Below are 23,536 nucleotides of genomic sequence, written 5' to 3'. Positions count from 1 at the left end.
AAAGCAAGCAATTCAGCCCTCCTTTAGCAGTTGTCTTCGTGCATTATTTACATGCATTTCCCACAGGCTGCGCATAGGTCCACGAAGGCAGAGACGCAGAAGAGTATCCAGGAAAGACACGAATAAAGTAAACCAAAATATCCCAGAGAGTGACAACCCAAAAAGTTTAGACTACAACTCAGCGGTCATGGGAGAGAAGGGCTTCCACTCTAGACGCCGTTGGTGGGAAGTTGGAGTTTCCAAGAAGAGTTGGGAGTTTCCAAAAAGACTGTCAACAGGAAGAAGGCGGGCAAAAAGACTTACGCTTCGAACATACCGACTGTGTTTTGCGTTTCGTTACACCAGAAGTACAATAATAACCAAAGGAACGCTGCATTTGCCTTGAAGCGTTGCATAAGCAGTTGCAGTGCGTTCTGTGTCAAATTGTATGCGTAGACTTGACAGAAAGTAGAAAAAATATGAATGTTGATTTTCTTTTTGCACACATATTCAGTAAAAATGTGGGATTACATAAATACAGTTTGATTGCATAATTTCTTTACATTTGTTATTAATTTATTTGCCAAGTATATTATTTATTCGATGACATCCACAAATTAATTGTGAGAGCCTATAATATAATTTCCCTCCAAAATGCAGTTTGAACCCCATGGCGATTTGTCTCCGGTAAGCTACATTCTAGTACATTTTTAAAGCCTTTGATACCATAATTGATTGATATTTGATACATTGTTTTTATGTGCTAGCTAAAGGGCTCTAGTTAATAGTCCATATTTGACATTAGATGTACTTTTACAGAATGTTCATTGGGACTATAACTTTTCCCAAAGTTGGTTTATAATCCTTTTTTAATTATACAATGTTACCAAATGAAAAGAAAGGTGCCTTCTGCCCTGATGAAGGTAGGCTAGTCTTCTCCAGGACCCATGCATTCTTATTGTACGCATACACTCTTAGAGAAAAAGGTTCCAAAAGTGTCCTTCTGCTTTCCCCATAGGATAACCATTTTTGGTTCCAGGTATAATACATGGAACCCAATAGGGTTCTACTTGGAACCAAAAGGAGTACTACCTGGAACCTAAAAGGGATCTCCTATGTGGACAGCCAGAGAAAGTAGATAGTACCATTCTTTCTAAGAGTAGAGTTGGCTTGGACTACAGTTTATTGATAGTCATAGACTGAATTGTACTGTTTCAAGGCATTGTTAATGATGGTTGATGAGTATTACAAAATAATTAGTAAAGCATAATACACAGTAATGAGGTAGCTAGCTATATGAGTAGATATAATATGTGGGTGGAATTCAAGTTATACACAATATTGATCATTATTTTGAATTATATTTTAGATTCTTGGCGACAGGGGACTCCTACAGGACCATAGGATTCAGCTTCCGAGTTGGACGGTCCACGCTGGCAGGCATTGTCCCCTCTGTGGCACAAGCCATTTGGGACTGTCTGGTTGGTGAATACATGCCTGTCCCCAAGGAGGAAGACTGGAGGGCCATCGCTGCCGAGTTCCTAGAGAGGTGGAATTTCCCCAACTGTCTTGGCTCCATTTGACGGGAAACATGTAGTAATCCAGGCTCCACCGTGCTCAGGTTCCCAATACTACAACTACAAGGGTACATATTCAGTTATACTCTTGGCTGTAGTAGATGCCATCTACTGTTTCCGTGTTGTCGATGTTGGTGCTTACGGCAAGGGAAGTGATGGCGGGACCCTCCGGGACTCTGCCTTTGGCCAGGCACTTCAGGATGGCACCCTGGATATTCCACCACCTGCATCACTCCCTGGGGCTGAAGACCTGGGACCTGTTCCCCACGCCTTCGTCGGCGATAAGGCCTTCCCTTTAAGACCCAACCTCATGAGGCCCTACGCTGGACGTCAGCTGCCATTGCCAAAGCCTGTAAGGATCTTTAACAAACAACTGTCCAGGGTTAGTTGTTGAATGCGCCTTTGGGATTCTGGCAGCCCGATGGAGAATGTATCGGAGAGTGCTTGGTCTCAGCCCCTCAAATGTCGAAGCCTGCGTGAAGGCCACGTATTCTCCACAAATACCTGCGGAGGTAATTTAAGAGCCCCATAACACAAAGGTTATTTTAAGAACCATCCACCGTTGTCCATAAAATTGCATTTTTCCCCCCAGATAACTTTATGTATCATTGTCTCTATTCATTTGGATGCCATATTTAAGTGAAATTTGGGAGTAAAGACCACACCTTAACCCCGTCCCTCTCCCATTAACGTCAGTATTGTACACACCTGGCATGGTACACCAGGTGAGCGGGAGCACTAATTAAGGTTATACGACATACAGTTAGTATGATAACAAAGGGAAAGGGTAACCTAGGGTCCATACAAATAGTACAGTTTACCACCATGTTCACTGGCCTGACAAAATACAGGTGGGAAAAAAACTAATTAGGAAGAGAATGTGCTTTTACTTTCATCTTGTCTTAGATCAGCAAAGGTGTTGGGAAGAAATAAGCAGATTAAGTCTAAATTAGATATTAATAAACAACTGAAACAACTGACTATGAAAACATTATAATTGAATAAGTATTCAAGTACAGGAAAGAACATGACAAGAACAACAGTGTGTTGTAAAAATGTTTAAAAAAAATAAAACTACTGAAAGAGGTGTGTACGTGCGTGTAAATTATTATTATTTGTTTTAAATGAATGTGTAGCCTGTAATCTGTAAGAGAACAGCAAGAGCATGTATTTTTGGCACAACTGCAGACCGAAACAGGGACTACTCATAAAGCCTAGACGTAGTAGGGGAACTTCAGACATGGCCATAAAGAGAGAGAGGGCAGGGCACTGGAGATCTGAGGTACGAAGAGGTGTGTGTGTGTCTCTGTCTCTGAGAAAAAGGGAATAATATGTAGCCATAAGACAGCTAAACAAACAAATGGCCCCTGGACGTCACGGACCAGTCGATGGAACATAACTTCACAAAATGTTTCAACACCCTGGTTTTCAAGTGGTTTTAAATGAAATAAATATATTGACCTATAGTCTCGTAAGAGACCAAGAGCATCTGTGAAAACTACGTATGAGTTTCAATTCAGAAATCTACGCAACACTAATAATGAAAGCTATCCTAAGACTTTATAAACAAATTACTTTATGTATTGACTGAATTTAAACAGAACTGACCTGTGTGAAAAGAAAGGTACAATGAGGGAGGTCAAAACAACAACCAGACAACTCCTCTTCCTGTCCTTCCTGTGAGCTGGTCGGCTAAATCGACTCCATTTCTGAAAGGGAAGAGAAAAACAACACACGCAAGCGTAACATAATATGACACCATAAAAGGTGAGATTTATGTGAACGAAATACTGTTTGTATAGTGTAGTTAGTGGCATAAATATAGGAACAGTGTGTTAAAGTTGGTAATACTGGCTGTTTACTCATGGAATTTGTATTTCAGATCAAAAGATGAATATGACAGGCAGATATTTCGACAGCAAACTATTTTAGGATATTTTCTAACCCAGAAACAACAGCTATACATTTGCCTCATATTAATACTTTGATCTGAAATACCAATTAACCTACATGACTATACTGTAAAAATGACCTACTTTACTTCACTGTCGCACACTTATGACACTACCTGTGATGTGGAGAAAAAAAACATACCATTGAACTCGGCTTCGAAAAGCAGCTGATACATTTTAACCTTGACTGCTGCTTTTCTTTGCTGAGGCAGCCTCTTCAGTGTTGGCACCAGGCTCATGGCAAAGAGGGTCTCTTCATCCTCCTTCCTGTGAGCATCAGGTTGGGCTGCATCCCTCTCGACGGCTTGGGAGGAGAGCCTCTGCTGAAATGAGTTGAGTGGATCTGGGGGCTGGTACCTCCGATGACGCCTGGTGTGACGTTGTTTCTCTTAGTTTCTGTCTCTGTTTCTCTCCACGGCCACATCCTGTTCAACGAGGTCCTCAGTGGTCACTTCCGTGAGGTTCATAATTATCTCAGGTGGTCCTAGATCCAGAGGTGCTTCCTCCATTTCATCGTCTTCCATGGCTGCACCGGTAGTGGTCATACTCGTGGAGGTGATGGTCGCATTTGTAGGTGACGTTGAGGGTCTTGATGCACCGGTGGCAACAACACTTGTGGATGACGTAGTAGAGGGTCTGGCTGTAAAATTGCCACTCGTTGCCCTAGGCACAATAAATGGACCCAGAAAAGAAAGAATGTGGCAGAAGTGCCAAGGCTGCTGGCCTGAAAGCTGCTGACCCAGACCTCTTCTTCTCTTTCTCTGCCCTTCTCTCTCTCTGATACATGTCCCCGAGTCTTCTTCACTTCCTCCTACAGTCTTCTTCTACATGGACATGAACATGATAAGCCAAACCATTACCTAGCATAACTATAGTTATTAGATAGCTATCATGGACATGTCACCTACTGTACACATAGACACACACACGGTTATCTCACCAAATTATCAGGGGTACAGTAGTATCTACCATTTCTATTACTATTTATATAGCATACACACTCTTTCAAACATGATTATTTGGTAAAGTTATCAGGGGTAGTAACTAGCATAATTTATTTGACTATTTCATTCACACATACACCTCATTGGCTAGGTTAGCTAGCTAGCTAACGCTAACTAGCCACATCTAGCACAAGCTCACTACTAAACTGACCTGGCAATCCTACTATCGTGGACACTTGTCTCCAATCAGCATTTTTTGTGTTTATGTCCCTGTAGCTGTCAGCAGTTGTGACAAAAATACATGGTTTTGAGGATATTGCGAAAATGATTATCTCCTCCATGTGTCCAATCGCATGCGACCATTTGCAAAAGGTACCTGCATCAGTATAGTTGCCTAGGGGCGCAAAATGTTACGCAGCAGTGATGCAACGACCCAGTCGGGGTGTTCGAAGCGTCACCACCATCTATCTACCTGAACCCCAAACCGAGAAGAGTCGGTGTGTGTGTGGATTACGAGAAAGGACGGGTGTCTTTTGTATGACGTGCTGGAAAACTCACACATCTACTTATTCTTTGGCTTTTTCTCCCCTGGGAATCTTTACCCTTATGTTGAACTTTACAGCATGAAAAATAAGTCTGAGTCGTTGACCATTTTCATAGATTGGATAAAGAAGTACAAAGTACAGATTGAGAGCTCTATCCAGTACCGCGAAGTGAAGATACAGACACCGTGAAAGGTGTTAACACAAAATTAAAGGACGTGGCACACTTTACTATTTTTCCCTACTAGATCCCGTACAAAAACCGGAAAATCCAGTTGTTGGTGACAGAGGTTCGTTTCCTGATAACAAGCAATGATAAAAGTTAGAAAGGAATTACAAGTTGTCACTGCTGAGATCACGTGTGTTTGAAATTATGCCTTGTTTACATTTTTATTTATTTTATTTATGTTGTGTATGTAAGATTTGCAAGAGGGTAAAGTACAACTGATTAGAGTGAACAAGGAAGGAACAACTCCACTTTAGGGAATGTTTATAAGAATATGTTTTATAAGGATGCTGCAATACAGCTCGTTCAGAGTCCAAATGTACCTCCCCTTTACCAGCAGTGATAAGGCGTATCCTTGTCTTGTGAGAGTACTAGTTTATAGCACATACACACTTGTGCCACTATAAGCCTAGGACCTGACTTGACAATTCGTCATCCTTGGCACAGAGCTGGTAGGTAAAATGAGTTTTGGATCATTTATATTATTAGATGAACATCACTAGTATTAATAAATTAAAGTGCTTTTCATTTGATGTTTTTCTACACTGTGGTGCCATGCTGTATGTGCCTGTAGAAGGAGTTAGAGCCAGAGGTGGGGGAACAGTTGCTAAAAGTAAGCTGTCATCTAACATGTGTATGTGGTCATTTGCTTCTGTTGTGGTTGATGGATGCTGTGCCTTTTTTTGAAGCCTAGTTCAGGACTAAAATACACGTTCTGTGGAGATTCTCCATTAAAAGTGCTTCTTAGTCCAGGACTAGTTTTAATCTGTGTTTGGGGAAACCTCAGCGGTTCTGTGGTCTGTTTTGTTTGTATGAATGGCTATGGACGGTTTACTGTCCAATGGCCTCTAGTCACTAATGGGTTAACTATCTCTGTTCCAAATCACAGAGGAAGCCGCATTATCACTAATGTTCAGATTACACTGAGGATTTATAAAGTGTTACACAACGCACAGTTCCGGGAACACTTTTTCTTTATATGGGGTTGCATGCATCCTAAATGGCACCCTATTCCCTTTATTGTGCACTACATTTGAACAGGGCCCATAGGGAATAGGGTGACATTTGGGACTCAGCCATGGCGTTTTATAACCATCACTATGATGACATTGTGATCTTGCATTCCTGTGTATGAGTGTGTCATTTCCCAGATGCCGCCTTCCTTTATTTATCTGTACAATAACTATAAAAAATGTAGCCAATATCCTACAACTGATATGCTTCCAAACAACGCTCATTTTTTCAGGATTTTTTTTCCTCTATACCCATGTACCAAACCATTTCCTGATTTCATTCCAAAAAAACAAGTTCCTCCACGGGGAAAAAAAATCAATTTACTCTGTTCTATTCTCAGGGATGTCTGCACTGCCTCAATGCTGCATCTGTCTCGATGACTTCACCAATCCAGTCTCTATCCCCTGTGGCCATCGGTTCTGCCTGGGCTGTATCGGGGAGTACTGGAGACTCCATGGTGCCTGCCAGTGTCCTCTCTGTATGACATGTTTCCCCATAAGGTAAAAAGCCATGCATTGACACACACACAAAACAGTTGGAGAGGCGCTGACTGAATAGTACATTAAATACAGTATATAATAAAAAGAAAGTTGCATACTTAATATAATGCTCAACTCCAAATAGTTGAATGAGTATAAAATGGGTACACAGCTATAGAGTGTGTGCAACTTTTACACACTTTTACACCACTTCCCCTATCAGGCCACAGCTAAAAACGAAGCCAACCCTACATAATGTTGCACCGCGGGAGGAAAACCAAGCCGCACTCAGAGCAGGTGAGGTGCCCTGCGATATCTGTCCAGAAAAGCGGTGTAGAGCAGTGAAGTCATGTCTGGTGTGCCTGGCCTCGTACTGTGAGATGCACCTGGAGCCTCACTACAGGGACTCGGCTCTAGGGCGCCATCCACTGGTCACTGTGTGGAAGAACCTGGATGAGCCTGTCTGTAGACTCCACGGGAGGCAGTTGGCCAGGTTTTGTCGGAGCGATCAGACCTGCATCTGTGCTATGTGTGTCCAGACTGATCACAGGGGTCATCGGGTGGTCACCATCGCCATGGAAGCAACAAAAAGGAAGGCAAGACAAATACATTAATATGTTTTTCTGGGTGGAAAATTATAGTTAGCATGTTGAGATTTCACATTGCATTCATTCAACAGTTTATGTACCAAGTCTGTCACGTAGAGTAGGCCAGAAGGCTAAACTGAAAAACCTTAACTCAAACTTAAGCCTATATTAAACTTAAACTCTACCAAATAAAACGCTGGCGGAGCCGTAAAAGCACTTCTGTGCAAGTGTGTTTGTTTACATAGTGATTCTGAAAGAAAACCGTACTACCACAAAAGTACACATTATGGGGACAGCTAACCAGCGCTCAATGAACAGCTTAATGAGAAAGGTCCCCCCTTGAACTGAAAGAGAGGCTCATTTTGTAGGGGAAGCCCCTACCATCAGAACGTACCGAACTCATTAATTCATTAAGCCATCACAAACATCAAAGCCTACATTTTCCACTCAGCTAAACATATCAAGACATATCTTCATTGAACCTTTGCAATTGGTTTATCATAATACAATATATCACAACATAACACGTTTACATAACCCTATAGCTACTGACATGGTATCTTTCAATACACCAATTCACATGAATCGTGGCTGGGCACTACAAACCCAGCCTGATTGCCGTAGTTCGGGTCTTGGAGTCATTTTTACTGGGTCTTAGTTATTGTGATAGTACTACAATGGAAGGCTCAAAGCCTGTTGGCTAATGGGCAGGAGTTCAAGCAGTTCATTGTAGACATGCCAGCTAAGCCTGATGTGATTTGTGTGCTGGAAACATGGCTCAAATGTACTGTGGAGTTTACCGTACAGGCATATGTAGTGGCTCGTAGTGGTGGTGGAGGTGTGGTTGAGATGAGGGGTGCTAATGGTAGTGAACTACTATAAGATTTTAATGGGGGGGGGGGGGGGGGGGGGGGGTGGAAATGGCCAAGTGATGGAGAATCTGGTGTGCCTGAATGATTGCTGAGGGACCAGGATGGAGCCAGAGGGGAAACGTCTGTCTTGGACCTCACTCTGGTATCTAGTGCCATGGCAGGAATCTGTGAGTGTCGGGTATGGGGGGGGGAGTTGACAGTAGGGAGTGATCATTACCCCATAGTATGCACAGTAGGCCGGAGGGAGCAGGTGGTGTCAGTGGACGGAGTCGGGAGGTTGGTTGTTTGGAAGGACAAAGTGGGATCAGTTTCAGGAGTTGAGTGAGGAGGTGATGGCTCAGGTAGATATGAGAGGGGATGTGGATAGTATGAATAACTGGGTGAGAACAGCTTTAGTGGGGACAGCTACTGACGCTATACCTAAGAGTTCAGGGAGGACGAGGAGGGAAGCAGTCCCAAGGTGGATGGAGGAATGTGGGGCGTTGGTGAGGAGCAGGAACAGGGCATTTGGAGTACGGAAAAGGACGCATAACTTCCACCATCTGATTCAGTATAAGGCAGGCCCAGGCTCTGGTGAGGAGAACTGTCCCTCAGGCCAAGAGGTCACGTTGGTTCTGTGACACCATTGGAAGGGCGACGGGTAGATGAGGGAGTCGGGGGGGGGGTGATTGAGAAGATGAGTGGGGTCAGAAGGGAGTAGGCTTATCCCATGTTGACGAGTGGGGAAGGATGTGGCAGTAACAGATGAGGAGAAGGCAGAGATGATTTGTCAGAGGAGGGGTAGTGGGGAGAAAGAGAACGAGAGAGGAGCATCCTGGAGTGCTGGATAGGAGAGAGGATGCAAATGATGCGTTGAATGCACCATTTGACATGGCTGAGATGGAAAGGACAATGGGTAAGGCTGGGTTAACTCCACCTGGGAAAGATGAGGTGCGCTATGTTATATTGGCCCGTCTTAGTGATGAGGCACTGGATAAGGTATTGGTGTTGTACAACAGAGGGTGGGAGGAGGGGAGACTACCAGCCAGCTGGAAGGAGGCAGTAGTGGTACCAATCCGGAAGCCAGGGAAGGACCCAACAAGGCCAACAACCTATCGGCCAATAGCTTTAAAATCAAAATGTATGTAAGATTATGGAACGTCTGATTACGGAGAGCCTAACTTACTTCCTGTAGAGCAGGGGGCTAGTATCACCACATCAGAGTGGGTTCAGGAAGGGTAGGGAAACTATGGACCCAGTGCTCTGCTTAGAAGTGGAAGTCAGGAATGCTCAGGTGAACATGGAGACTGTTGTAGCTGACTTTTTTATGTGGAGAAGTTGTATAATATGATGTGGAAGGAGGGGTTGTTAATCAACCTTGATATTATGGGGGTAGGCGGAAGAACATACAACTGGATAAAGGATTTCCTGTTTGGAAGGTCTATTCAGGTGAGGTTGGGGAAGTCTCTATCAAATCAAAGTTTATTTGTCGCATGCCCCGAATACAACAGGTAGACCTTACAGTGAAATGCTTACTTACAGGCTCTAACCAATAGTGCAAAAAAGGTGTTAGGTGAACAATAGATAAGTAAAGAAATCAAAACAACAGTAAAAAGACAGGCTATATACAGTAGCGAGGCTACATACAGACAGACACTGGTTAGTCAGGCTGATTGAGGTAGTATGTACATGTAGATGTGGTTAAAGTGACTATGCATATATGATGAACAGAGAGTAGCAGTAGCGTAAAGAGGGGTTGGCGGGTGGCGGGACATAATGCAGATAGCCCGGTTAGCCAATGTGCGGGAGCACTGGTTGGTCGGGCCAATTGAGGTAGCATGTACATATGTACATGAATGTATAGTTAAAGTGACTATGCATATATGATAAACAGAGAGTAGCAGCAGCGTAAAGGGGGGTTGGGGGCAGCTACCTAGTGGATAACGGTACACCACAGGGGAGCATGATTAGTTCTCTGTTGTTCTCAATCATTATCAATGATGTTTACTCTCAGGTACGGCCAGATATTGGGAGGATGTTATTTGCAGATGATGGGGCCTTATGGAAGAGAGGAAGAAATGTTCCATACATAGTCGGGAAGGTACAGGAAGCAATTGATGAGGTAGAGCGGTGGGCATTAATGTTCTGTACCAGGAGGAAGGTGAGAGATGAGGTATGCTTGAGGTTATATGAGGAAAAACTTGGAGAGGGTGGTTTCTTTCAGGTTCCTTGGGGTATAGTTTGACACTAGACTGACCTGGGCAGAACACATTGAGAGTGGTAGGGAAGTGTAAGAAGGTGCTGTTTGATGGGGAAAGAGTGGGGGGCTGGGCGTTCCTCATTGAGGACCATGTATGTTGCATTGATCCGATCTGTAATAGACCTTGGCAGTATAGCGTATGGTTCGTCAGCCCGCACCTCATTGGAAAGGCCAGATGTCATACAGGGGCAAGGACTCAGAGTATGTAGTGGGATGTTTCAGACCTCCCCATTGGCTGCACTACAGGTGGAGATGGGGGATATGCCATTGCAGATTAGAAGACCGCAGCTGGAAATTGATTATTGGGTCAACCTACCGGGACAAGGGGTGTCTCATCCCGCGAAAGGGATTTTACAGGCATGCAGGGAACATAAGCGAAGACAGAACACAAGCGGTGGGTGGGTAATACCGAGGCGAAGGAGATGGGACTGTGTTGAAGGGAGTTTAGTCTAAAAGTAGCTTTTCCTATCAATCCTCCATGGCTACTCGCACCTCCGGTAGTTGATCTAAAAGTGTTCGGAGAAACTATAGGAAGGTGAGGAGGGTGTTGATCCGTCTGATTTGTTTAAGAGGAGTCGGGATACTGTGTATCAGGATTTTGTGGCCATTTACACAGATTGATCAAAAGGTCAAAGGACAGGATGTACTGGGTCAGCATTTTTAGTAGTCCTTATTCCAGCATACCCGGAAGCTACAGAGACGGAGAGAGAAACCGACACAAATAGAGCGGTGATCCAAAACATTGAGTACAAAAGTACAAAAAAACATCACTTAGATTAAACATGAAAGGTTGCCTGCGAATTCTTCATACCATACCCAGCTGTTACTGACGGGAGGTAAGAGTGATATGTGCAATGTATGACCTGAGATCGCTAAATGAACTTGTGCCAACCCACGTTGCTAATGTAGCTGAAAACGGAGCAGGGATGGGGAGATGAGTGTGGGTGTGTTAGTTGACCAAATCCTGCCCGCTGCCAGTGACGAACTTCTCCGTCACAAAGTCATTAAATCATTTGTACAGCACATACACAGAACATTCAGAGATACTGTATCTGTAAGAATCTGTACATGCATCCGTACATACAGTATGTACTGTAAGCGATTCAGGGTTTTCAAACATTAGGCCAAAATGCAGATATGATTTAACTGAGTCCGCAGATATTTTGAAACGTTTTTTCCCAACTTAGAGAGTTGACTGATATTGTACGTTCTTCTGATTTGAAGTCCGCTGACTCATCCACAGGTTAAGCTAAAGAAGTCCATGATGAAGTTTCAGCAGATGATCCAGGAGAGACTGAAGAAGATGGAGGACCTCCAACAATCAGCGGAGCTCGTTGACGTGACTGAGGAGAAGCAGAAAGCTGCAGAGAGGCGGGCTGAGGGGCTCGTCAAAGAGATGGAGCAGGAAATCACTGAGCTACAGAGGAGAAGCACTGCGCTGGAGCAGCTCTCACACACCGAGGACCACCTCACCCTTCTACAAGTCAGTGTCCCCATTTCCTGTCTTTATAAATCAAATGTTAACATTTTTGGCCAACATATATATATATTTCACAACACAAATGAGCCCAACGACAAGTTGTTACTCTTTTTGACGGGTTTCCCCCCTCTACATATAGAGATTTCCATCACTGTCCACTCCTCTACACAACAAGGACTGGTCGCACATCATCAAGTCCCTGATCCAAGAACTACAGGGGAAACTAGAAATATCCTCAAGAGATAGTAGAAAACTACATTGAGCCTCCTCCTAAAATAAGACACGTCTTTTTACTCAGGAACATTTTATGATTGTTTAACATCGTTCTGTCCTCAAGTGATTTTTACAATGAGAAATATCGGGAACTATTTGCTCATTGTAACCTTGACTTAGCATTTTACCAAAGGAAATGTGACTTTAATGTGTATCATTTATGCTTATGTCGAGTTTGTCATTGTGCCTATCCTATCCACAGTGTGCAGCCATGGTGGGTTATTTATGTCTTGTTACAATTTGACCAGAGTAAATGTTAATTAATTTATTTATATATATATATATATATCATTTATCTTAGAATTTATTCAAAATGTTTAGTACCGTGCCAGAGAATGTATGACCACCAATCAAGTATTATGCAGGGTTGTACGAATTTGTGATTGTGCATTTAGCAGAGTTTGTCATTGGATTAAGTAAATACTGTAGCCTATCGTTAGCCTACAGGGAAAGGTGTTTGACTTTCAATTCTCAAGTAAAAGAAACTGCATGTGCATACCAGAGGAGACGGATGGAAGTAGCTATAGAAGGATGGGGTCATTGTAATGGCTGGAATGGAATCAATGGAATCGAGTCAAACGTGGTTTCCATATGGTTGTGTTTGATACCGTTCCACTTAATTCCATTGCAGGCATTACAATGAGCCCGTGCTCCTCCCACCAGGCTCCTCTGACACACACACGCATAAACAGGTTTTCCACACACCCATGCATAGGCCAATTCTACTACCGATGAAGACATACCTCCTTCACGGAAAGGGAACTGGTCATTATTTTAGCTGAAATGAAACTCAAAGGGGAAAAAGAATGGGACAAAGTAAAGGATGCCCATATGAGCCCAGAGTAAAGGAAGTTCACATCATCTGAAAGGTACTGGCAATACTTTCTTTGTTGCATATATAACAGTGTATTACTTTTAAGTGTACATTATGCTACTGTCAAGAAATTAGGTATACATGTCATTTGTAATTGATTGTTTTTGGTTGATGATGTACAATGTAAGTATGATTGACACGTACAATGCTTATACATGTAATAAATGAGATGAAATAAGGTACTGTACTATAGATATACTTATTGTACATTTTGACACATTACAATAATTACGACAATGTTTTTCTCATTTCTGTATCAAAACCAGTCAACAATTTCCCTTATTTAATAACTCTTTAAAATATAGTCAAAACATATAAAAAAGTACACTTCTATCATATACTGCTATTATGTGTCATGTTTGTGGTTGTTTTATTCTTTATTGTGTTCTGATTATTGTGATACGGAAGTTACTGTAGGTACACAAGTGCCTTCGGGCTTGTCTCATTACCTAGGTGCGCCAGTCAGACCATCTGTGGGCATACCCGCATGTCTGTGTGCTCACTGCTCACTCTCATTTGGCTAATTCATTTACCTCAGTAGACAATGTACTCTGGAGTTTACTGTACTCCGACCACCAGAGGGCAATAATTCACTGTAATTCAGTGGTGCAACTGCCTTCCAGAATCTCCAAAATTGTGACTTGTGGGTAGTTAAAAGTAAGACCAAGAAAGCACATAAACTCCTTCCTTTCATCAAAACTTGAGAGGCAGCATTGGAAAGAGATGACGTCGGTGATATGCTTTTAGTCTCTCAGTGAATGATGAATACTTACCCTGCTGAAAAAAACAGCATATACTCGACTAAATTTCAAGATGGTCCATGCTGGTCCATGCTGTTCTGATGCTGTTCAAGCTGGTATGACCAGCATGTTCTATCTGCTTATGCTGGCCGACCAGCATCATCTAGCTGGGTAGGCTGGCCGACTAGCTAGTCAAGCTGGTATGCTGGTGACCAGTTTAGGCTGGTGATGCTGGTCCATGCGGGTATATACTGGTCCAGCATGGTCTAACACGGAACCCAAACAGGCTGCGCGCGTGTGCCATTGTGCATACATTTATTTTGTCCCCCCACACCAAACGCGATCATGACACGCAGGTTTAAATATCAAAACAAACTCTGAACCAATTATATTAATTTGGGGACCGGTCGAAAAGCATTAAACATTTATGGCAATTTAGCTAGTTAGCTTGCACTTGCTAGCTAATTTGTCCTATTTAGCTAGCTTTCTGTTGCTAGCTAATTTGTCCTGGGATATAAACATTGAGTTGTTATTTTACCTGAAATGCACAAGGTCCTCTACTCCACCATTTAATCCACACATAAAACGGTCAACCGAATTGTTTCTAGTCATCTCTCTTCCTGCCAGGCTTTTTCTTCTCTTGACTTTATATTGAGATTGGCAACTTTCATAAATTAGGTGCAATACCGCCACTGACATCGTTCATCTCTCAGTCGCCCACGTGGGTATAACCAATGAGGAGAGGAGATGGCACATTGGTACCCGCTTCTATAAACCAATGAGGAGATGGGTGAGGCAGGACTTGCAGCGCAATCTGTGTCAGAAATAGATGTCTATTTTAGCCCTTGGCAACGCAGACGCTCGTTGCTGCGAGCGAGCAGTGTGTGTGAAATAATTGAATAACATTTATGTTGCAACGCACGCGTCACGAACGGTGTGGTCAGCCTGTTACACGGAACCCAAACCGGCTGTGCCCCATCGTGCATAAATGTATTTTGTCCCCCCCACACCAAACGCGATCACTACATGCAGGTGATCGCGTTTGGTGTGATCAAATATCAAAACAAACTCTCAAACAATTATATTAATTTGGGGACGGGCTGACCACACCGCTCGTGTCGCGTGCGCGAGCGTTGCAAAATTAATTTAGAAATCTATGTTATTCAATTATTGCACCCACGTTATTCCTCTCTCCTACAGCGTCCATCGCAATTACATGCACATGGCCAATTATGCAAATTCGGCGATGACGTCATTTAGCAACTTTTAGGACAGCCAATAGCTACTTTCCTTACTGAGGATTTGGCAACACTGCTTGCAGGCCTGTTGTCGCCACTGTATTTGGGAAAAAATAAATCATTAAGCACTTTGATGATGGTTACCAGCATCACCAGCATATGCTGGTCATCATTGTCCAAAACACAGTGAAGTCACCAGCATGATCAGCTGGTCAATGCTGTTTTTTTTTCAGCAGGGTATTAATGATAAATAATGAATCTCCAACAACACCTCTTTCAACTTTTTTATTGATCAAATTGCAGACGACCAACACTCTGAAATACTTGATATTGACAGGTTTAAAGGACTCCAGCTCCAGACATGGCCTCCTCTTCCTTACACTCCGTCAACATGGACACCCCCATTCTGATCAAGCACCATCTCTACTGCTCTATTTGTCTGGACCTGTTTGAAAACCCCGTCACCACCCACTGTGGCCACAGCTTCTGCCAGTCCTGCCTGGGCCGCAACCTCCACTTGAATGACCTCACGTGCCCCCTCTGCAAGAAGCATCTGAGGGGTAACCCGCAGGTGAAGTAGTAGTCTTCCTCTTCTTCTTCACGATGCATTTATGGACAAACTCACAAGTAATAAGGCAGTCCAGACATTTTAAGTGCTAGAAAAACTCAATATAACACATCCTGTCTCAGCCATTTCCCCCACTAGTTGGCAGTATTTACATCAACATAAATACGTCACGTGGTTGGGGTGGATGTATTGTATTGGGGAATGATGTCTGTTGTGTACTTAATTTTTTTTGTGTGGAGAATGTGTTGATAATGATACTTGTAACCTTCGTTGAGCTTTATATTGGTATGTAATGCAGGTAAAAAAACAAGTATATGGATTTTTTTTCACAAATCACAAAAATGTGTCTGATGATTTATGCATACATACATTGGATGGTGCTCTCATTGATCGTGTCACCGCGAATAAATATCTGGGCATCTAGATTTATGATAGGCTTTCCTTCAAAGAGCATGTAGAGGAGTTTGTTAAGAACGGGCTTCTTTTAACGGAACTAGCAGTAAACAAATAGTTCAGTCGACATTCACTCCTGTCTTAGACTACGGGCGATAACATCTAATATGAACTCAGCTGCCACTGTATTGAGGCCACTGGATGCAGTTTCTGCATTACACTTTATTACGGGGCCTAGTTTCTGCACACATCACTGAACTCTGTACCAGAAAGTAGACTGGCCAAGTTTGAAGTTTCATAGATGCATTTGCACACTTTTTTTTGTTTATAAATCCCTCTTGCGTAAACGATCACCGTACCTCACTTCTCTGTTATCCTACAGAAATCAGACACGGTCTCAGGGATGGCTCACCCTGGAGATCCCTTAGATCTCGACAGAGTTAGGGAAATCTGCCTTAAGCTATTTTGCACCTTGCTTATGGAATGGTCTACAGCCCTCGAACTCAACTCTGGACCTCGAAGTCAGTTCCATTGCATTTTGACATTGTTCCCCTCTAACCAGGGACTGATTTAGACCCGTGACACCAGGTGTGTGAGATTAATTATCAGGTAGAACAGGAAACCAGCGGTCATCCGGACCTCGTAGGGTAAGAGTTGAGTACGCCTGAGTCTACCGAGTTCGCTGAAATTGGAGGAATTGGTGCCTCTGAGGCAGTTCAGACGGCTGTCTGAGGACCTTTTTAAGGAAGAACGTGTTTCTTATGATTCTATGCTCGATCTTATGTTTCTATGACATTTTCGATTGTTTGTGTTTTTTTGCTTGCTTATATATTTTGTCGGTTAAGTATACATTTTGACTATGTTTTATAACTTTCTGTAAGTCATTGACGTAAATAACATAGTATTATCAGTCAACTCACCGGATAAAATAAGGAATAAAAAACTGGTTTGCTTTTCTTAATTGTCCCTGAGGTGATAAATAAAGTTGTATTAGATTGAATAATGAATGCATAAACAAAGCATAATAGCGCAATACAATGTTACCCACAGGTGAACATCATCCTCAGGTCCCTAATCCAAGAACTGAAGAAGGCCCAGGAAAGTAAGCCAGAGGAATATTCCGGAGCCTTGGGCGAGGTGGCCTGTGATGTCTGCACTGAGAGGAAACTCAAGGCCCATAAGTCCTGCTTGCTGTGCCTGGCCTCATACTGCGAGACTCACCTGCAAACCCACACCACTGCAGACAGGCTGAAGGGCCACAGGTTGACTTTATTGATTCTTAATCACAGTTCATACCAAAGAACTTGAAGAAACTCTGAATTTACATAATAGGAAATACACCAGAAAACACACTTGGATACACTTGTTTTTTATTCTTACTTTTCTTGATTGGAAAGTGTAAACATGTGTATTCATAGATTGGTGGCCCCTGTGGATGACCTGGATGGGAGGGCCTGTCTGACCCATGGTCGACCCCTGGAGTTGTACAGCAGGGCGGAGGGGCGTTGTGTCTGTGCCCTCTGCATGGAGGAGGGTCACGAGGTCGTCTCCACAGAAACGGAGTGGGACAAGAAGAAGGTGAGGTCATAATTCCTAAGGGTTCAATTATGGCTATGTGTATAGTATTGGGTGAGTCTGAAGGAGAGTGTGTATTGCGTGATTACTACATTAATAATGATAAACTAATGTATGATTCCTTTTTCTTTCCATGTTTTTATTTTATTTACAAGGGTGAGCTGGGCAGCAGCCTGGCTGAGATGCAGGAAAGGATCCTGGAGAGAGAGAGAAAGGTGGAGGAGATCAGGGAATCCATGGACCTCTGCAAGGTGGGTCCTGAGTGATTCAGAGTGAGGTACTACATGTCTACCTGCAAGCACAGAGCTGTGCTGTAACAGTGCTCTACAAGGAGGGAGGGGGGGAGGGAGAGGGAGAGGGAGAGGGAGGGAGGGAGGGAGGGAGGGAGGGAGGGAGGGAGGGAGGGAGGGAGGGAGAGAGAGAGAGAGAGAGAGAGAGAGAGCGAGAGAGCGAGAGCGAGAGAGAGAGAGAGAGAGAGAGAGAGAGAGAGAGAGAGAAATATATATATTTTGTACTAAGGACTGCATGCATAAATACATTAGGTATATGCCTGCAAGGGGAGTCCTGTGTGAGTCAGAGTGCGGTACTACAAGTCCACATGCAGAGGTGGAGCACTGTAGCAGTGAGACAGTTAAACATGAGACAGAGAGACCCGTTGTACACAGAGAGGGACAAGAGGTACAGAGTGTGAGACGTGCATACAAAAAGAGAGCTGGAGACATGAGACATACGGTACACGCACAGACAGTGAGACAAGCACAGAGAAAAGCCAAGTGAAAAGTGAGACCGACAGAGAGGCAAAATCAGAGAGGGAATGAGATCGACATTGAGGTATTACTTAGTTGTTGTCCACCACCTATCCCTTTAGGCCCAACTGGACAGGGAGAGGAGGGAGATAGACTCTGTGTTTGAAGTAGTGATGACCACTGTAGAGGAGACCCGGCGAGAGGCTCTCAGGCCCCTGGAGAAGAGGCAACAGGACATGGAGCGAGAGGCAGAAGAACTCACCCAAGAGCTGCAGAAAGAGATCAGACAGCTGAGAGACATCATCGGTCAGCTGGAGGACGTTGCTAACCTAGAGGATCACATTCACTTCCTGCAGGTGAGCGACTTTACTTGAACGTTTAACCCTTTGGATCTGTGAGCGGCATAGATCACCCACAAATGATTCCTCCCGGGACTGTATCACTCTAGTTGACGGAACAGCCTGCAAGCTGCTCGCATTGTATTGGGGAAGATGACTGAACAGTCTACAAGCTGCTCGCACTCTTTATTGCGCTATATGATTGAAGAGTTTGCAAGCTGCTCGCACTCTGTATGGGGCTAGGTGACTGAAAAGTCCGCAAGCTGTTCCTAAGTTGGTTGATGCATGTGTTTGTGTACCAGTATGTGTGAAATGCATGGATTGTACTGGACTGGGCGACTATTGTCTGTCAAATTGTTTTCAAATTTGATTTATATAATTATACACTATAATGATATAACGAAATAAAACTGTTGAATCATCTTTCTCTGTGACAGTCTCTTTTTTCTTCTCTCTTTCCTCTCCATCTGTCTCTCCACCAGACCTTCCCATCTCTGTCGGGGCTGGGTGATGGTAGAGACTGGACTGAGGTCTCACTTGATACTGAAGTCTCCTTTGGTACTATGAGAAGCAGCCGTTCAACCATGATGGAGAAAATTGAGCAGGAGCTTGAGAAGCTCTCCTCGATTGGTGAGATGACAGCAGTGTTGAAAACCATACATATACAGTGCATTCGGAAGGTTTTCAGATCCCTTGACCATTTCCACATTTTGTTTACGTTACAGCCTTTTTCTAAAAATGGATTAAATAAATACATTTCCTCATCAATCTACACACAATACGCCATAATGACCAAACGAAAACAGGTTTTAGATTTTTTTTAGCTCATTTATTTTGTACCTTATTTACTTACGTATTCAGACCCTTTGCTGTGAGACTCGAAATTGAGCTCAGGTACATCCTGTTAGAATTGATCAGCCTTGAGATGTTTCTACAACTTGATTGGAGTCCACCTGTGGTAAATTCAATTGATTGTACATGATTTGGAAAGGCACACACCTGTCTATATAACGTCACACAGTTGTCAGTTCATGCTGTAAGGCAACAAAATGTGGAAAAAGTCAAAGGGGTCTGAATACTTTTTTAATGCACTGTACATTTTAGACATATAATCTGCATACATTGCTGTATTCTTTGTTTAACTTTGTCATACTACAATTGACCATGACAGCCCAAAAATGTGTTTCTTCCACAGAACTTGAGAGGATCCTGAAGTTTGCAGGTGTGTATTGTTACATTTCATATATACATTAGTATATAAAGACTTCAATCTTCATTAGCATACATCGATCTCAACCACATTCACTTTGTAGTAGGCCACATTTTAACTTCATTCAGGCCAACTGATAGGCCTTGTACATGCCCAAATACTGTGCTGTATCTTGTCATAACAATAACGTCCATATCTGATATTATTCAGTTGATGTGACCCTGGACCCAGACACAGCCAACATACAGCTGGTTCTCTCTGAGGACGGGAAAGAGGTGAGAGACGGAGGGAAGATACAGGACCTCCCTGACCGTCCGGATCGCTTTGATCACTTCGGCAGCGTGCTGGGGCACAACATGTTAACGTCTGGGAGATCATACTGGGAGGTGGATGTCGGGAACAAGACGGGTTGGGATCTGGGAATTGCAAGAGGAGATGCCAACAGGAAGGGGCAACTCTCTGTGAATCCTACTAATGGTTACTGGGCAATAGTGCATTATAATGGGGACCAATACGGAGCCTTGGGGGACCCTCCTTTTCTCTTGTCACCGATGGAGAAACCCCAGAAGGTGGGGGTGTTTGTGGATTATGAGGAAGGGTTGGTGTCTTTTTATGATGTGGAAGCTAAGGCTCATATATATTCTTTCACTGGGTATTCCTTCACTGGGGAAATGTATCCATATCTCAGCCCACATCTTCTGAATGGGAAGAAGAACTCAGATCCACTGGTCATCACAGAAATAGGCTGATCAATCATTGTTTGGCATTGAAGGTGAAAGACTTGTTTCAGGCTAGGATTAGGGCTACAGCTAGGTTTAGGGTTGGGTTAGGGTCAGATACAAATGTTGTACTTTATTACACATATAAATATTTGAATTAATAGTTTTGTACACCGTGCCTTCAGAAAATTCACGCACTATTTCCACATTTTGTTGTGTTACAGCCCGGATTTAAAATGTATTAAATTGAAACGTTTTGTCACTTGCCTACACACAATACCACATAATGTCAAAGTGGAATTATATTTTTAGAAACTTTTACAAATTAATAAAAAAGGAAAATCTGAAATGTCTTGAGTCAATAAGTATTCAACACTTTGTTATGGCAACTAAATAAGTTCAAGAGTAAAAATTAGCTTGACAAGTCACATGGACTCACTCTTTGTGAAATAATAGTGTTTAACATTTTTTTTTTTACGACTACCTCACCTCTGTACCCCACACATACAATTACAGTGCCTTCAGAAATTATTCATACCCCACATTATTCCACATTTTGTCATGTTACAGCCTAAATTCAAAATGAATTAAATAAATAAAATATTCTCAGCAATCTACACACAATAACCCATAATGGCCCAAATAAAATACAGAAATATCTCATTTACGTAAGTATTAGCACCCCTGAGTCAATACTTTGTAGAAGCACCTTTAGCAGCGATTACAGATGTGAGTCTTTCCGAGGAAGTCTCTAAAAGATTTCCACACCCGGATTGTGCAACATTTGCCCATTTCTTTTTTGATGTCATAAATACACAAACAAGAAAACAGCGAGTTGCAAAAATAAATGGCTTCCAATAATTTCATTAACCTAACCGTACAATTTCAAACTAATGCAGCCGCTCTACAGTTTTCCAAATGTACAGTATTATGCAACTAAGTAACAGTATTTTACTTTGTAAAGTTACTAGTTGCAGTGTTCTCATTGTTGTATAATGCAGGATGTACTGTAAAAGTACTGTAAATAAGTTATCACAGAGAGTTCCCAGCCCATACGAGTACTGGGAAAGGGGAAGATGACGTTAGATAATATTACACACATCAGTGTTATAATCTTCCCATGACTGTTTAGTGTTGGAAAACTCCCAGATGGTGTCAGTGCTTCGCCTCTACCATTAAGAAGGCACTTCCACAAGGTCAAATGGGTTATGAGCAAGAAGAGGAGAATCAGCATCAGACTGAACAACTCCAGTTAAAGTTTGGGAATGTTTAGAATTAGGAATTAGAGTAATTGAATAGGATCTCTTTGAGAGAACGCTTGAGTATTCAGATGTGATTTCATGTAGGCCAGGTTTAGGGTCAATTGGAATTGGAAATGAAGGCAGTCAATTCAGAAAGTAAACTTCAATTAAACATTTTAATTTTTTAAAAGGTAATCTACTTTCAATGACTTCTCAATACCTATACTGAACAAAAAATATACACGCAACATGCAACAATTTCAAAGATTTTACAGATTTACAGTTAGTAGGAGAAAATCTGTCAATTTAAATACATTTGTTAGGCCCAAATCTATGGATTTCATATGACTGGGAATACAGATATGTATCTGTTGGTCACAGATACATTAAAAAAATGGGCCTCACAATGGGCCTCAAGATCTCATCACAGTATTTCAGTGCATTCAAATTGCCATTGATAAAGTGCAATTGTGTTCATTGTCCATGGCTAATACCTGCCCATACCATAACCCTACCGCCCCCATGGGGCACAGCAACAAACCGCTCGCCCTCACAACGCCATACACGTGGTATGCGGTTGTGAGGCAGGATTGGACGTACTGCCAAATTCCCTAAAACGATGTTGGAGGCGGTTTAAAGTAGAGAAATTAACATTAAACTCTGGCAACAGCTCTGGTCGACATTACTGCAGTCAGCATGCCAATTGCACGCTCCCTCAAAACTTGAAACATCTGTGGCATTATGTTGTGTGACTGCACATTTTAGAGTGGCCTTTTATTGTCCCAGCACAAGGTGCACCTGTGTAATGATCATGCTGTTTAATCAGCTTCTTGATATGACACACCTGTCAGGTGGATGGATTATCTTGGCAAAGGAGAAATGCTCACTAACAGGGATGTAAACAAATTTGTGCACAACATTTGAGCAAAATAAGTTTTTGTGTGTATGGAGCATTTCTGGGATCTTTTATTTCAGCTCATGAAACATGCGATCGACACTTTACACTTGCCGTTTATATTTTTGTTCAGTGTAAGTAGAAACAATTTTTTTCAAAAGTTTTCAATTTTTCTATTTTAAATTAACATGGGCCTCCGGAGTGGCGCAGTGGTCTAAGGCACTGCATCGCAGTGCTAGCTGTGCCACTGGAGATTCTGGGTTCAAGTCCAGGCTCTATCACAGCCGGCCGCGACCGGGAGACCCATGGGGCAGCAGACGATTGGCCCAGCGTCTTCCGGGTTAGGGGAGGGTTTGGCCGGCAGGGATGTCCTTGTCCCATCGCGCACTAGCGACTCCTGTGGCGGGCGCAGTGCACGCTGACATGGTCGCCAAGTGTAAGGTGTTTCCTCCGACACATTGGTGTGGCTGGCAACCTTGGTTGGGTTGGTTTGTGTTTTCGAGTACGCACTGCTCTCGATCTTCGCCTCTCCCGAGTCCGTGGGGGAGTTGCAGTGATGAGACAAGACTATAACTACCAATTGGATACCACAAAAAAGGGGTAAATAATTTAAGAAGAATTAATTACAAGAAAAACAAAAAAAATCATCACATCCTGAATTAAGTGCCTTTAATTCAAATTGACCGCAACCCTGATGAAGGCCTATCACCGTTTAACATGCTTTCATTTACTTGATTTAACTCTCTTACATAAATATTAAGACCTTTTACTTAGTACTTTGTTGAAGCACCTTTGGCAGCGATTACAGCCTTCAGTCTTCTTGCGTATGACGTTA

General features: G+C 42.8%; 2 protein-coding genes and 1 pseudogene across 3 annotated transcripts; 2 read left to right on the top strand and 1 right to left on the bottom strand.

Moving 5' to 3' along the window:
• Positions 1-2,662: 2,662 nt before the first annotated feature.
• LOC139378859 (uncharacterized) lies at positions 2,663-4,793 on the bottom strand (annotated as a pseudogene).
• An 831-nt stretch (positions 4,794-5,624) lies between these two features.
• LOC139378857 (E3 ubiquitin-protein ligase TRIM47-like) lies at positions 5,625-12,168 on the top strand. Of its 2 annotated transcripts, XM_071121414.1 has the most exons (6): positions 5,643-5,672; positions 5,795-5,833; positions 6,575-6,734; positions 6,937-7,309; positions 11,655-11,894; positions 12,031-12,168. In XM_071121414.1, the coding sequence occupies exons 3-6, from the start codon at positions 6,577-6,579 to the stop codon at positions 12,151-12,153; spliced, it is 894 nt and encodes a 297-aa protein (XP_070977515.1). In that variant the 5' UTR covers positions 5,643-5,672; positions 5,795-5,833; positions 6,575-6,576; the 3' UTR covers positions 12,154-12,168. The 2 variants fall into 2 exon arrangements, with proteins under 2 accessions (XP_070977514.1, XP_070977515.1); XM_071121413.1 differs by lacking the exon at positions 5,795-5,833 and having other exon boundaries at positions 5,625-5,672.
• Positions 12,169-12,896: 728 nt separating this feature from the next.
• On the top strand, positions 12,897-20,914 carry LOC139378856 (E3 ubiquitin-protein ligase TRIM39-like). Its single transcript, XM_071121412.1, has 9 exons — positions 12,897-13,033; positions 15,354-15,587; positions 17,028-17,239; positions 17,396-17,555; positions 17,708-17,803; positions 18,421-18,654; positions 19,119-19,266; positions 19,832-19,858; positions 20,057-20,914. Exons 2-9 carry the CDS (start codon positions 15,378-15,380, stop codon positions 20,593-20,595), a joined length of 1,626 nt encoding a protein of 541 aa, XP_070977513.1. The 5' UTR covers positions 12,897-13,033; positions 15,354-15,377; the 3' UTR covers positions 20,596-20,914.
• Positions 20,915-23,536: the final 2,622 nt, after the last annotated feature.

The sequence above is a fragment of the Oncorhynchus clarkii genome, chromosome 21, assembly GCF_045791955.1.
Source record: "Oncorhynchus clarkii lewisi isolate Uvic-CL-2024 chromosome 21, UVic_Ocla_1.0, whole genome shotgun sequence".
In the NCBI taxonomy this organism is placed as follows: Eukaryota; Metazoa; Chordata; class Actinopteri; order Salmoniformes; family Salmonidae; genus Oncorhynchus; species Oncorhynchus clarkii.
Note: the sequence above shows the minus strand (reverse complement) of the source record. Positions and strands in the feature narration are given on the sequence as shown.